The sequence below is a fragment of the Alligator mississippiensis genome, chromosome 1, assembly GCF_030867095.1.
Source record: "Alligator mississippiensis isolate rAllMis1 chromosome 1, rAllMis1, whole genome shotgun sequence".
Classification (NCBI taxonomy): domain Eukaryota; kingdom Metazoa; phylum Chordata; order Crocodylia; family Alligatoridae; genus Alligator; species Alligator mississippiensis.
Window position 1 is genome coordinate 418747593 of NC_081824.1, and position 16468 is coordinate 418764060.

At 43.1% G+C, this 16468-nt stretch overlaps 1 protein-coding gene across 1 annotated transcript in view; it reads right to left on the reverse strand.

Annotated features, from left to right (window-relative positions):
- Window positions 1-16468, reverse strand: part of UFM1 (ubiquitin fold modifier 1) — a 31768-nt gene that overhangs the window by 14900 nt on the left and 400 nt on the right. Inside the window, exon 3 of the mRNA XM_006271526.4 lies at window positions 6281-6338. Within this exon, the coding sequence (XP_006271588.1) occupies window positions 6281-6338 (58 nt within the window). The remainder of the gene's footprint in view (window positions 1-6280; window positions 6339-16468) is intronic.

Sequence of the window (16468 nt, forward strand, 5' to 3'; positions counted from 1 at the left end):
ATGCCAGAAGGGAGGTACAGAATCCAGCTAGATCTGGACAGGTTGCAGAGATGGGCAGATAAGAATAGGATGGAATTAAACATGGACATCTAGGGAGAAGGAACCAGCAGCATACCTACAGGCTAGGGAACACCCTTCTCATAAGCAGAGGTGGGAAAGGATCTTGGAGTCATTGTTGACTCCAGGTTGAACATGACCTGCCAATGCGAGGAAGCTGTTAGTAAGGCTAACCACATCTTGTCATGCATCCACAGATGCATCACAAGCAGGTCCAGAGAGGTGATCCTCCCACTCTAGGCAGCATTGGTCAGGCCGCAGTTGGAGTACTGCATCCAGTTTTGGGCGCTGCACTTCAAGAGAGATGTGGCCAGCATTGGGAGGGTCCAGAGGAGAGCCACTCACATGATCGGGGGCAGCAGGGCAGGCCCTACGAGGAAAGACTAGGGGTCCTGAACCTATTCAGCCTTCACAAGAGAAGATGGAGAGGGGATCTGGTGGCCATCAAATTCAGCAGCGGGGATCAGCAGGGAATAGATGCTCTTTTCCCCAAGGGGTGTGGGGGGGAGGGGGTAACTAGGAATAACAGCCACAAGTTGATAGAAAGCAGGTTCAGGCTAGACATCAGGAGACATTACTTTACAGTTAGGGCGGCTAGGGCCTGGAACCAATTTCCAAGGGAAGTGGTGCTCACTCCTACCTTGGGGGTCTTTAAGAGGAGGCTGGATAGACACCTGACTGGGGTCATATGACCCCAACATCTGTTCCTGCCCAAGGCAGGGGGTTGGACTTGATGATCTGTTTAGGTCCCTTCTGACCCTACCTGCTATGATACTGTGATACAGGAACTCTTCCACTCCAGGGCCTGAAAAAGAGCCCAAGGGCATCTTGACATATGCTCAGGGGGGAAGAGAAGGAGGGAGGGAGAGAGACCGGTTTAATTAAAGCACCTGCAGCATCTTGTGTATTCAGTCTCCCACGCTTCAAAAAGGCAGCAGGGTCAGTTCACGACAAAGATACTGGAATGTTCTAATTAGCATTCTCCAACAGACTTGATTAATTGGAGTCTGCTCCAACACATACTAATTAGTGCATGTAAAGCAGGTGTCAGGCACACGTATAGGTGTCCCAAGATTCCTCTTGCAATGTTCTCTTGCTGTCAGCAAACATTTGTGAAACCCACTGGCAAAATTTCTCTTTCATTCCCTGTTATACCAGTCCACAATGAAGCTGACAACCTACAGAAGGCAGAGGTCTGCTCAGTGATCTAAAAGGTCCAAGTCTACAGATGATCCTTAGGTGCAACAAAATAATGCCATATGATGGAATTTCAGAGTGCTTGCCTTTGAAAGCATAATACCATTTTTATAATATAGGGTTTTGTGCGTATGCATGTAATGTAACATAGAGCTTGGTTCTGCTCCTTTAAAGTCAGTCAGAGCAGGATGAAGGCCTTATTAGAATGCCAGTACTTCCAAGTCTACTGAATAAAGATCATATTTGATATGGTCTAAGAAGCTTTCCTATTTCAATAGTTGTACTTGTTATATGCAAATGTCAACTCAGTGCAAAAAATCCAAAATTTGTACCCTTTGCAATATTTGTGGCAAATGATGCATAAAAAGATGATTAAGTCACAGTTTGAAGATTTGCTTCAATGTGCTCTGCAAAAATGTCACTACTAAACCTAATAAAGTAAAAATATTACCTTTTATAGTACAAAACTAATTCATCCAATATTTAAGAACTGACATTATTTTAATAAAATGGACAAAACATCTAAACATTTCAGGTGGCAGGGCCAAGTTAAATGGAATTTAGGAAAATGTGCTTTTTGATTTATGGTTACGTAGTAAACGATGCATATGATATTTCTGTATTTTATTCTAAAACAGCAAAACTATACTTAATATGTGATGCATGTTCATGGAATTATCCAACTGGCAGAGTTAACAATAAGCTTTCTGGCTCAATGGCTATAGCCCATTAATAAACTAGAAATTAAATTCCTTGTTCCTTTCAATACCAGATTTGAGTAGCTGAATTAAATATTATATAAAGTACCCTTTACCTCCACAGAGAACACAGTTAATAAGCAAAGAAACAAGGCCTTTTCCTTCTGTGTTTGTACCAAATCTAGCACACTGGGGACCTGGTCTACAAATAAAGCTCCTAGGCACTAAGACAATACACCAACCACCAAAAACAATCCAATATTCTGAAAAGCAATTCTCTCTCTATTCCATCATCTCCTAAATAGACCCTTGAATCAGCCTGTGAAAATGCTAAATGTTATGCTGTATTTTAGGGAGTTTCCAAAACAACCACAAACTTATCTTTTAAAAAGAAAGTTTTCTTCTATATGCATGAGATGGATTTATAGAACTGAACTATAATGACTAGGAGGGTGCTAAAAAGCCTACTAAAATAAATGTTCTCCATTTTCCCCCTAAGCCTCCAGAAAATGGCTATAATTATCTTTGTAAGGTTTTAAACCTACAGAAAGGTATTGATTCAGAGCCCACTGGGGTCAAGAGAAAGAAGCCCATTGATTTCAACAGACTTTGGATCATGCTCAAAATACATACCCACATCAACTTCTGGGGTGTCTTGTTTAGTGTAACTACTTAAAATAATGACTTCTTTTCTAGCTTGCCTGTTTTTGTAGACCCATATATCACTGAATCTTAGAGGTAGAGGAGCCCTATTAGAGGGCTGAATCTTGGAGGCAGAGGAATGAAATTAGATGAGGTTTAACAGGGAGAAGTACAAAGTCCTTCACCTTGGTAGGAAGAATCCCCACCACAAATATACAATGGGTGGTGGTCCACTGGCTGGCACTGAATGAGACCTGGGGGTCATGATTGACTGGAAGATGACTATGAGCCAACAGTGCAATGAGGCAGCCAATAGGGCAAACAAAACTCTGCCGTGCATCAGCTGCTGTGTGGCCAACAGATCCAGGGAGGTACTCTACCCTCTCTACTCGGTGTTGAAGAGGCCTCAGCTGGAGTACTGTGCCCAGTTCTGGGCACCGCACTTCAACAAAGCATGTGGATAAGCTGAAGAGGGCACAAAGAAGGGCAACCCATTTGGTTAAGGGCATGGAGGGTACGTCTTATGAGAGGTAACTTGCTAGCCACCTACAAGTATGTCAGGGGGGAGCATCAAGAACTAGGAGAGCAACTATTCAGGAGGGCACCACAAGGTAGGACGAGGACCAATGGGCATAAACTAATAGAGGGCAAATTCAGGTTAGATATAAGAAAAAAATTCTTCTCTGTAAGGCTAACCAGAATCTGGAACACACTCCCAGCAGAGGTGGTGCAGTCATCCCCCTTGGAGGTGTTCAAGACGAGCCTGGACAGGTACCTTGTCGGGCTCATCTGAGCCCAATAACTTCCTGCCCACACAGGGACGGGACGGGACTTGATGATCTTACAGATCCCTTTCAGTTCTATGTTTCTATGATTAAGCCCTGGCCTACCTATCATTGCTTTGTTATCTGAGAGAGAGAGAGAGAGAGAATGTGTGTATGACAGCAGCTTGAGAGGGGTGGGGGAGGAAATCACACTTTATAGCAATGTCACTAAAGGGCACAGTGCAGATGCAGTTATGTTGGAAAAGTGGGCTACAGAACATGTTGAGTATCTATTTGAATGTTGAGTATCTATTTGAATGCTTAAGTAATTTTAATCATAGGTGTAACCTCCTCTTATTCATATTAAGAAAACAGAAAACATGTAATTATTTTCTATATAATATTCAAGAAAAAGCTATAGTTTTGAGCAAACTTTCTCCTTCAAGTAGTTTCATATTATTTCCAGGATGAATTCAGGATGACCAAACAAAAGAATAGTAGTTCTCATAGAAAATCTTTCAACAGTGGGTTAGATCAGGGGTTCCTAAACTGTGGTACGTATACTCCTGGGGTACCAGTATGCAAGACATCTCTGGGGGGTATGCAACAGAAATTGTGTAATGGTGGACTTAATTTTCATAACAATAACAAATAGGCATTTAAGGGGTTAAAATAGAAAACATATCCTGGTAGGGGTACATGAGCAGCTGGTAAATCTGGAAGGGAGTACACAATAAGAAAAAGTTTGGGAACCTCTGGGTTAGATGAATCAGACAGAAACAAGCATGATGTATTGAGTACTAATGATCCTGGATTTTGCAAATTTGATGACTGTAGTCTCTCTCACACTAAAAGGTATGTGGACTAGATTCAAAAGACACAGGCACCTAAATCCAAAATTGATATACAACCTCAACCCAAGCTCTTGCCTCTCTCGGAGGCCATCTAACCCTAGAAACACCTAGAATTCATGACATCCTTTCTTTTTCAGCTTGACAATTCTCCAGCTGCCTGCACTTCTGCTTCTCCATATGCCCCAAACTGCCCAAGTCTGAGTACCTACCTCCCAGCTATGCTTTCTCTAGGATCCAGAAACTAAGCAAAGTGATGCATGAGTTCCAAGGAGAATTCAATACAGAAAAGTGTCTAATCAATCCAGCAGCATGCATAAAGCCTACCAGCAATAACAGACTCCTCACAAAACGCATGTTACATCATGTCTTATTTACTGTTAAAAAAAAGTCACAACTAGACTTTAATCATTACTTCTTTCCAGATATCTCTTACATTAATCCATTATTTACTTCTTATTTTACAGACTTTTAAAAATGATGGGCACAAACATTTTACATCCAAGCCAGGAAAGTTACTCACTACATTTATATAGTAGCCCAGGGGTTTTCAACTGGGGGTATGCCTACCCCTGGGGGTACTTTGGAAGGCCCCAGGAGGTATGCAGCAGAGCCACAGAGAAGCCAGTGGCACTTCCGGTTTTGCTGTCGCCCGCTATGTGGGGGACCCCACCCCCCATCATCGGCCAGCTGCTGGGGGACTCCCTGCTTTTTGACTGGCCACCGGGGGTACTCCGACCAAAAAAGGTTGAAAAACCCTGTAGTAGCCCAACGATTAGAGAAGTCACACAAGAAATGGAAAACCTGGGTTCTGTGTCATCTTTTGCCTGAGATTATCTAATCAAGCACAGATTCTAGGATGGATAGCACTTTCCCTTGTGCCAGTTGAAACTATACCAACTATATGGCCATGAATGCAAGAATCAGAGTCAGGAAGAGACAGCACAAGAAGTATGACTCTGCACTTTAGCGTTTAGGGTACTCACTTAGGATGGGACAGTGTTTGGTTTCAATTGCTGTTCCCAGGATTATTGCTAGTTTATGCATTTTCCATTCAGCTGTTATGGTTAAACAAGGTGGGAACCAGTATCAGAACCCAAGAGTTCTTGGTAAATGCCATAATCAGTAGGCAAGTCATGTCTCCTCTTTGCTTTCTTTTTTTGACCTATGATTCTTGAACTCTGGTCTGCAAAATGTGGCGCGCACATAAATAGAGACAGAGGGTGCACTAGTATTACTTTCCTTCACTTCCTTCTCTAGGGTTTTAGTTTTAAAAAAGAAAAGAGCAAGCCCTAATCACTGCTTTTAAAGGAGAATTTTAGGAGCCTGTCCTCAGAAGAGGACTTCGGGCTTTGTATCCCAAGTGGATGGAGCTGTCTGCCTGGAACCCCAACTCAGGTGCTTAGTCTGTGAAGTGGGGGACAGATGTTCATCCGGGCATTGCATCAAATGTGTAAGAATGTAAGTGTAGCAAATTTCTATTAAAACAGAGGGGGAAGGTGCATGGAAAGGGTTTGCAAAGCTGGGATGTTGGATGCTATATAAATGTAAATTATTACATTAATTGGCATATGTACTGTGAAATTTGCTAAATTTAAGGGTTTTAAAAACTGTGTGGATTAAGCATGTGCATGTGGAACTTTAATGAAGTGATTAACAGGGATCCTGGTTTTCTCTGATAAAAAAAAAATCCCCAATTTTTTGGTTAAAAAAGTAACCCCAAATCCACATTTGTCTGCGATTAAAATGAAACACCACTAACATAGGGATACATAAAAAAAGTCACCACTAATATATAGATATATTAAAAAAAATAAATCTGTATATAGTGGTGTTTCATTTTAATCACGGACAAATGTGGATTTTGGGTTACTTTTTTAATCTGAAAATTGGGGATTTGTTTTTTCTTTTAATCAGAGAAAACCAGGATCCCTGGTGGTTAATCATGCAAATTTGACTGCATATTTCTGCATGCTTTTCTGCTAACTCTGCCATTTGTAAGTATGCAATACAAATTTATATGAAAACTTGTAATTTACCTTTTTGGATACTGTCATGATTCACTACTTACCTCTTCTGCAGCAAATTTCAAGACAGCTGTGAAAGGTGTATTCTCAGGCACACTTAACCTAAAATGAAGAGTAAAATGAAAGTAGAGAATATTATTTCTAGGCTAAAGTAAAGAGCTATTCCAAACTTCTAAAACTGCAGTTTACAATTTCAATAATATCAATGGCTGCTCTCATACAATGACTTGAAGTTGCAGAAAAGTAGGTTTAGACTGGACAGTAGGAACAAGTTCTTCATTGCTAGAACAGTTGGCAGTGGAACAGCCTGCTTAGGGAAGCCATGGAATCTCCATGTTTGAGATGAGGTTGGACAAGCATTGGTCAGCGATGACCAGATGTCTATTCTCTACTATGGGCATGTCCCATGTTTCCAGGCTTTGCTGGTTGCCACATGGGGCTAGGAAAGACTTTTTTCACTGCCTGCTATGTGTATCAGGGTTTGTTTGTTTTTTTAACATTCTTCAGAAGCACTGGGGATTGGCTGTAGCCAAACCTTGGGATTTTAACTGTGGTACGCTAATCCTGGGACCAAAACCCAGAGGTTCCTGGCTAAAGGAAGCCGCCTTCACTCAGAGTCAGACCAACTACCATATTTGGGGTCAGAAAGGAATTTTACCGCTTGATTCGACTGTACAAACTGTGGAGGATTTGCCTTTCCTGTGTAGTGGGGAGGGCATGGCCCTCTTCCTTGGATCTCTTGAATGCACTTTAAATATCCCTTGTACCAGCAGGTCATTGGCTATTGTAGAACCACTGCTTTACCTGTAGCAGGTTAGGGTGTTGCGCCTTGTGGTTGGGTCAGGGTTGAATGCATAGTTTCACTAATATATTGGACAATGGATTTGTATAAGATAGTTTCAATAGGGATCATCCTGCCTGTATCGGGGGTTGTGGACTAGATGACCTCTGGAGGTCCTTTTCATCTCTACTTCTGTATGATTCAATGAATTAAAGCAACATTATGTGGTTCAATGTTTTGTTTTATCAGTACAGAAACATAAGTATGCTGCAAAAGTGTTATTTTCTTTAGATAAATTAATTTGGATTTATTACTTGCACACATGCCAGAAGCAATATATTTACAAAAAGAAAAATCATGTAAGAATTCCAAGTTTATAGCCTGTGACTTTTTGAGTGTGTTAGATGATAAATTTTCAACTTCACCTTCCATAGGGAACAATTTAATACTAGGAGTAATATAATTAGTTTTAGTTTTAAAGTTGGATCTCAAACCATTTTACAAGACTGTACTGATGGGTCACAAAAGGAATACATGTGGTCATGATCTCTGTACTACACCAGAGAGAGTTGTGAGGATTACTAGATGCTATGGCACATTAGAGTAATGCTATCTAGACAGGTTAACAATAACAGAAAGTTATATTTCATCATCAGTAAAAAACATGCATCAGAGGAGGAAGACAGAGCTCTCAAAACATCTTTTCTGTGCATCCTTCTTTATATAATGTATATTTATATTGTGAAATCAGACACATTTATAGTCCATCTGGGCTATTTATTAAGCATGAAGATATAACCTTAGACTGAAGATATTCCTAAAACTGTAACTGCTTGCGACTAGGAAGGGGATACAATGCGGGGGGGGGAGAGGTGGGGGGAGGCGGGGTGTCATACTGCACACTACATATGCCTTGTTTCTTATACTTCTCTAAAGCAGTGGTGTCAAAATTTTCAGGTCCTACAAACTGGATAAGTAGCTGAATAGCACTGGTGTGGTCGAACTGTGAGGCAAAAGAGGGAAAGAGCGAGGCAAAAGAGGGAAAGGGGCCAGGAGGCTTCCATGGCTGACCAGAGAAATCCAGGGCAGCCTAAGGGCCAAAAGGGGAGCACATAAAAAGTGGAAACAGGGTGAGATCACTAAAGATGAATATACCTCCTCTGCTCGTGCTTGTAGGGAGGCAGTTAGGCGGGCCAAAGCTACCATGGAGCTGAGGATGGCAACCCAAGTAAAGGACAACAAGAAATTGTTTTTTAGATATATAGGGAGTAAAAGGAAGGCCCAGGGAGGAATAGGACCCCTGCTAAATGGGCAGAAGCAATTGGTGACAGATAGGGGGGACAAGGCTAAACTCCTCAACGAGTTCTTTGCCTCAGTGTTCCTAAGCGAGGGGCACGACAAGTCTCTCACTGGGGTTGTAGAGAGGCAGCAGCAAGGCGCCAGACTTCCATGCGTAGATCCTGAGGTGGTGCAGAGTCACTTGGAAGAACTGGATGCCTTTAAGTTGGCAGGCCCGGATGGGCTCCATCCGAGGGTGCTGAAGGCACTGGCTGACGTCATTGCAGAGCCACTGGCAGGAATATTCGAATGCTCGTGGCGCACAGGCCAAGTCCCGGAGGACTGGAAAAGGGCTAACGTGGTCCCCATTTTCAAAAAGGGGAGGAAGGAGGACCCAGGCAACTATAGGCCGGTCAGTCTCACCTCCATCCTTGGTAAAGTATTTGAAAAAATTATCAAGGCTCACATTTGTGAGAGCCTGGCAGGACAAATTATGCTGAGGGGAAACCAGCATGGGTTTGTGGCGGGCAGATCGTGCCTGACCAACCTAGTCTCTTTCTATGACCAGGTTACGAAACGCCTGGACACAGGAGGAGGGGTGGATGTCGTATACCTGGACTTCAGGAAGGCCTTCGATATGGTATCCCACTCCATACTGGTGAACAAATTAAGAGGCTGTGATGTGGATGACTGCACAGTCCGGTGGGTGGCGAATTGGCTAGAGGGTCGCACCCAAAGAGTCGTGGTAGATGGGTCAGTCTCGACCTGGAAGGGTGTGGGCACTGGGGTCCCGCAGGGTTCGGTCCTTGGACCGATACTCTTTAATGTCTTCATCAGCGACTTGGACGTGGGAGTGAAATGTACTCTGTCCAAGTTTGCAGATAACACAAAGCTATGGGGAGAAGTGGACACGCCGGAGGGCAGGGAACAGCTGCAGCCAGACCTGGATAGGCTGGACAAGTGGGCAGAAAACAACAGGATGCAGTTCAACAAGGAGAAATGCAAAGTGCTGCACCTAGGGAGGAAAAATGTCCAGCACACCTACAGCCTAGGGAATGACCTGCTGGGTGGCACAGAGGTGGAAAGGGATCTTGGAGTCCTAGTGGACTCCAAGTTGAACATGAGCCGGCAGTGTGACGAAGCCATCAGAAAAGCCAATGGCACTTTATCGTGCATCAGCAGATGCATGACAAATAGGTCCAGGGAGGTGATACTTCCCCTCTATAGGGCGTTGGTCAGACCGCAGTTGGAGTACTGCGTGCAATTCTGGGCGCCACACTTCAAGAAGGATGCGGATAACCTGGAGAGGGTACAGCGAAGGGCAACTCGTATGGTCAAGGGCCTGCAGACCAAGCCCTACGAGGAGAGACTAGAGAAACTGGACCTTTTCAGCCTCCGCAAGAGAAGGTTGAGAGGCGACCTTGTAGCTGCCTATAAGTTCATCACGGGGGCACAGAAGGGAATTGGTGAGGATTTATTCACCAAGGCGCCCCCGGGGGTTACAAGAAACAATGGCCACAAGCTAGCAGAGAGCAGATTTAGACTGGACATTAGGAAGAACTTCTTCACAGTTCGAGTGGCCAAGGTCTGGAACGGGCTCCCAAGGGAGGTGGTGCTCTCCCCTACCCTGGGGGTCTTCAAGAGGAGGTTAGACGAGTATCTAGCTGGGGTCATCTAGACCCAGCACTCTTTCCTGCTTATGCAGGGGGTCGGACTTGATGATCTATTGAGGTCCCTTCCGACCCCAACATCTATGAATCTATGGTCCATGGGTCAGACTGGCCCTGCACACTAAATCCAGTGCATGGAGCCAATCCAGCTGGGGGTGGTGTGCGCAACAAGCATGCCAGATCCAGTCCTGGATGCCACAGGCAGGTCTAGCTGCTGACCCACCGTGGGTCAGATGAAAGGGCTCTGTGGGCTGGTCTGACCTGTATCTTTGACACCCATAACCAATATGCTGCTCTACTTCCTGAACTAGAGTAGCAGCTGCTTACTATTGTTAACCAGAGAAGTTGGGTGGAAAAATTTTCCAGTGCTTTATTTTTCCACGGGAAATTTTCCATTTCTAAAAATTCACTGTTTCATAAAATTCATTAGTAACAATGAATGGAGGCCAATACAATATTAGGCAAGCTTGGCAGTTTCAAAGTTGTAATTAATGTTTTTCAGGTGATTATCCATAGGAAGTGTGTGAAAGAATACATACATATTTTATTGATTTGTAAATAGGAGGGGAAATACACTCATAATTGTCTCTAGTGGGTTATGGAACAGAGAAAATCCCACACAACTTACTGATTCATTTGATGCACTGGCTGGGGGAATTTTTAGCTACTTGCACGATTTCACAATGATTACACTCTTAATTCATACAACACAATTTTATTTTAAAATTCTTTGCTACACATATAACACTGCTTAGCTTTAAGAAATACCACAAACATTAAAAACACAATAACTACATATATCAGAAACAATGCTCCAAATGCACTTCCTTCCCAAACAGTGCTATAAGAATTAATATTACAAAAACAATTACACTTACAACTCAGAAGTTAAATTTGAATCAATACTATTATTTTCATAATATACTTACAATCCTAGAATTCCGAGAAGCCAAACACCTAGATATGCTTTCATTCCTCAGTAGTATAATTTTAATGGGTTGGCCTCAGTAGTACGGTTCAATGGGCTCGCCTCAATACTGATAGGACTAAGTCCCCTTCCTTCAGTCCCTTCCGGGTGCTCCGCAGCTTCAGCATGAACTAAGAGATTCATGTTCAAGGACAGGGTGGTTCAGGTGATCAGTCTGATCCGGCCTACACTTGCAATTCTTCCTTCGTTGTTCTGCAAGTGAGGTTACCTCCAAATTGGGACAGTAGGTTACAGTTTTTATTGAGTGAGTTGCTGTCTTAGGCCCCTCCTACGCAAACCTGTCACTACTTCCAAATTTGGGCTCAGATCTTACTCAACAGATTTCTGCTGGGTTTAGTTTCTTTTGTTGACCGTTTAGTTACTTTGGGGAATTTCCACATCACTGCAGTGACCCTTCTTTCCAAACTTTTTTCGAAGGCTCCTAGGGTTTGATTTCTCGGAATGTGTGATGTTTGCTTAAGGGTCATTTTTAGGTTAACTTTGTTAAAGGCCTCTAAAGATAAAATTCAAGAGTTAAGACTTTGAGCAAAGTCAGGACCTTCCGCACGCAGGCCAAAACAATGGCCTAGATAAGAAGATGAATCTTGACTTTTTCTAAATTGGCTAATGGGCAACTATTGCAAACATTCAAACTATTACATTCAATATGACAATAATAATCCAAACTAAAAATCAAGTTACAAGTTTACCTAATCGGCTGTGCAGGTCAAATCAAAACCAAAGTTAAAATTCTTGTTTCATCTCTGACTGCAAGTGAAAGCAAAACCAAAACTAAAACTGCAATAAGTTTTTGTTTCACTTCCAGTTCAGCAAACACACAGAGCAGCGTCTCATTTCTTTTCTTGAGTTGGGGAAGTTGAAAGCGTTTCATAAGATAGTTAGTTTTTTAGTGCTTTTGGTTTCAAGCAGTCATACTAACAACTCCACATTGGGAGAAAGAACCCACACCATACTCATAGGCTCGGCAGCCCTACGCTAGCGAGCACCACATCTGAAAGAGACTCGGGAGTCATGATTGATCACAAGATGAACATGAGCCACAAATGTGATGCCACAGCCGGCAAAGCAAACAAAACTCTGGCCTACATCTACTGCTGCATCTCAAACAAGACCCAGAAAGTCATCCTCCCACTTTACTCAGCCTTGGTGAAACCACAGCTGGAATACTGTGTCCAGTTCTGAGCTCCGCAATTCAGAAAAGATGTGGAGAAGCTTGAGAGTGTCCTGAGAGACATGTGCATGATTAGAGGACAAGAGAGCAGGCCTTGAGGAGAGGCTGAGAGACATGGGACTCTTCAGCCTGGAAAAACGTAGGCTCAAGGGTGACTTAGTGGCAGCCTATAAGTATATAAGGGGTACGCACCAGGAACTGGGGGAACATCTGTTCACCAGGGCACCACATGGGAAGACTAGGTCCAACTGTTACAAACAGTCATGGAAGACTGTTTTAGGCTGAATATAAGGAAAACCTTCTTTACTGTCCGAATCCCTAGGGCCTGGAATAGACTCCCCACCACAGAGGTGGTGCAGGCACCTGGATGCCTATCTTGCTGGGATTATTTGACCCCTGCTGACTGCCTGCCCCTTGGGCAGGGGGTTGGACCCAATGATCTTGCGAGGTCCCTTCCAGCCCTAAATGTTTATGAAAGCTATTACATTTATAATGCCTAATCAGAAAAAAACAAACAAACTAGTGTGTGGCATCGTTATAGTGAAGTTCAAACCACTGAAGGAAGGCAGGAAGTTGGTAGATGTAAATATTTCAGGCAGGATTATGCCAACAGCACAACAAGATGACAAAACACTTAACAACATGTAGAAACTGTACTGAAAGAGTACAAGCCATATACAGAAAGCTAATACAACCAAGTGGTAGAACATCATTTGATAAAAATCAATACTGGAAGGAACTTTACAAACTAATTCACCCATCGCATAAGTTACCTTCACATTCTCTTAGACGGAGAGCATGACAGAGTTCAAACAATGGTTATTCAAAGGATTGGTCAAGCACTGACTCTGATGTCAGATGGATGGATAGATATACAAGAAAATCCTTTATTGAATATTATGTTAGCAACACCTGGACCAATATTCCTGAAAGCAATATGCTACAAAATCCTCTCGTCATACAGGTGAATGCATAGCCAAATTATTGAGTGAAGAGATTGGAAGTGCAGGTCCCTCCAAGACGCAAGCCCTTGTAACTGACAACACAAGTAACATAAAAGCTGTGTGGCAAATACTAAAGGCTAAATATCCTCATTTAACAGTATCTGGCTGTCTTGCTAATGGGTTGAATCTTCTGGCAAAGGACACAGTAAGTGTGAATACAGTGAAGACAATACTGGCAAACTGCAAGGTGATTGTGAAGGTATAGCAACATGATGATTGTTAAAAAATCAGACTTTGAAGAAATTACAGAAAGAGAAGCAGGGGAAGGAAAGTGCACTTTTACTGCCAGGCGAAACTAGATGGGGCTCGGCTACAAAGTACTAACATAGTTTGCTGCACACAAAGAACAGTTTGCAGCGTGCTTCAATAGATGACACAGTATCCCAGATCATTCCCGTGAACATTTGGAAGCAGATTCTCAACAATGTGTTCTGGGTTCGAGTTCAAGGAGCATTCAGTTTGCTACTACCAGTTTTACTGGCTATCAAGAAACTTGAAGGAAATGCACCAAGCCTTTCAAATATTCCAGAGATAGTCAGACAACTGAATGAAAATCTAACTGAGCTTTTGCCTTCTTCACTTCTATCCAAAAAAATAAATAGTAGTAAAACAAATATTTACTAAGAGATCTGAGTTTTGCTCTCATCTAGTTTATCTGACAGCAAACCTTTTGGATCCTCAACACAGAGGACAATATTTAATCAGAAGATGAATTATCTACTGCTCTCAATACAAGTAGCTAAGAATGTCCCCAACACGGACGAAATAGCAGACACTGCTGAAATACTGTGCAAAAGAAAAAACTTTGGAGAAAGACAATTTGGCAGGCAGCAGAGAATAGGTCTCCTCTTACGTAGTGGAAGGGATACTGTAACCCCTGACTGTTGTCCAGGGTTGCTCTAAGGATCCTACGCGTTTCACCAACAGCAGCTTCCTTTGAATAGAACTGGAAGGCTTTGAGCTCAATCAAGACAAAAAAGAGGAATAGACTAACAAATGAATGCATTGCTAAGCTTGTTTCTGATTCTCCAAAATCAAGAGATTTTGAGAAGTAATCAGAAGCACCATTAGTGAAGAAGATGCCACTTGATAAGGTGCCCTTGCCCATAGATTCATTGGTAAAATGATCCTTTAGCGAAAAAAAATGTGGTTCAAGTAGTTCTGAATCAGATTTGCCTCAATCCGATTCTGAAATAGAACTAAGTAGTAGTACAAGTGATTCTACAGATAGTGACAGTGAAAATGGAGGTGCTGCAATGACCTCAGTGAAAGAGCGTTCAACTCTGTTGAAGTAGATGAGTGGACAACCAAGGCATATCATGCACAGTTCTTTGGGTGTGCTAAAATTAGTGTGTCAACAGTTTTCAGTGTCTTTGTTTTTTTTCATAAATTTAAACAAACAACATAAGGGAAGTATATACTATTGTGTACAGGAAACCCACCATTCACAGATTCTCCATTCATGGTTTTGAATATTCGCAGTGCAAATATTTGAACCTGTGCTCTCTCCCTGTGCAGGCTCTCCCCCTTGTATGCTCTCGCCAGCTCTCATGGCTCCTGCTGCACACTTCTTATAGCTTTCGTTAATTAACTGACTTGCCACTGTGGTAATCGAGGGAGCACAGCAGCAATTAATGCTCGTTGTGGATCATGAGCTCCTAATCAAATATTTCAGTTCAAATATTTGCAACTACTGGAACATAAAATTAACATGGGGGTACTTTTTTAGTTTTGTTTTCTAAATACAGGTAAAAAAAAACATGCTAAATCAGATCACTCTCTATTTAGGGCACTGGAAAATTTTCTGGAAAATTGTCCAGCTCAAAATTTTCCAGAAACCCCACATCTCTGTTGTTGACACATCACTAGGTTACATGGACCTCTGGTTTGGCCCAGCACGGAAATTGTTTGAAAAATACTTTCCAAACAAGTTATAACACAATTTAAAATCTGTCAGTCTTGTATTAAATCACAATTAGGGACCTACTTAAATAGCAATTGCTGTGAAAAATAGCCTTGGCCGCGATTTCCCAGGAAATCAACCAAAAAACCCCCAAATTTAACAGAAATAAAGTGCTGGTTCCCCAGCCTTGCAGCCTGCTCAGGAGGGGAATATTCTGGCTGGTGGGGCTGTATAAAGGGCAGCTGCCGCTTGTGCCTCTGCCAATCAGCACCAAGGAGAAGGGCTGCACAAAGAACAGCTAGGTGTCAATATGGTGGCTGCCCTCTTGTCCCTCCTCCTCCAGGGATCTCTCTGCCAATCAGCGCCAAGGGGTGGGAACTCTCCACCAATCAGCACTGAGGGGCAGGGCCACCGTGAAAAAACAACAAACTTGGCCCTTTAGATTGTGATCAAGCTGCATAAATTGTTTTCTCTAGCCATAAGTTAGGCTGTTATTCTTCACATTTTAATTCTGCCTATTTACACATGGCACACCACTTATTTTAGATTAGTGGGGGGCCAATCTTTTTCACAGGCATGTCAACAAATTAGTCCCAAACACTTCCTAAGTGCCGCTCCAATCACTTTCTCTTGCCATATTTGCCGCAGTGTTGCCTGCCCCACACTGATCTACCATGTGCCACACAGGGGCTGACTGTGCTACCTGTGACACTCGTACTGCAGGTTGGGTACCACTGATTTAGATCCATAGCTTTTCCTTATATAGCACCTGATAAAGTTGCACAGCATCTGACCAAGTAGGATGCTGCCTATGAAACCTCACACCCCTCTGAACCAGTTAGTTTCCAAGGGGCAGGCATCCTGCCCTGCCTTCTTTATATTTTCACTTCATAAATTGCAAGGATGCAGTGAATCCATTCCAAATAACTACATTCAAACCCACTGTGTGCAACTATGCAAGCAGCCAAGCACACTCAAACTGGGAGTCCTGGACACCAATAGCACAGAACACGGGTGTCAGACCCATATGGCCCCATTCAGCCAGGGCTTGACACCACACGCAGCATGCAACAGGTGGCACAACTTGTTCTGGGCATATGCTGCAAGTGGCGTCTGCGCCAGGATCCATGTCATACATGGTGCCCCGCCCGCAGCTGGTTTGGGCGAGCGCTGCAGGCAGTTCTGAGGCATGCAAGGCACGTGGTGCCTCTGCAGGAAGACCAGAGGAATCCCAGGCAAGGGCCTGCTCTCCCCTGCGGGAAGCCTGACAATGTTAGGGATACCATATGTCTGGGTTTTCCTAGACACGCCCTCTTTTTAGATCTCCCCATCTTGATCCTAGAGGTTTTTGTTTTTAATATGATCAAATGCCTGGAATTGTGGTCAGCTCAGCTTCAAAGTTTTTCCCGGCACTTCCCAGCTTGCGCTCGCTAGGAG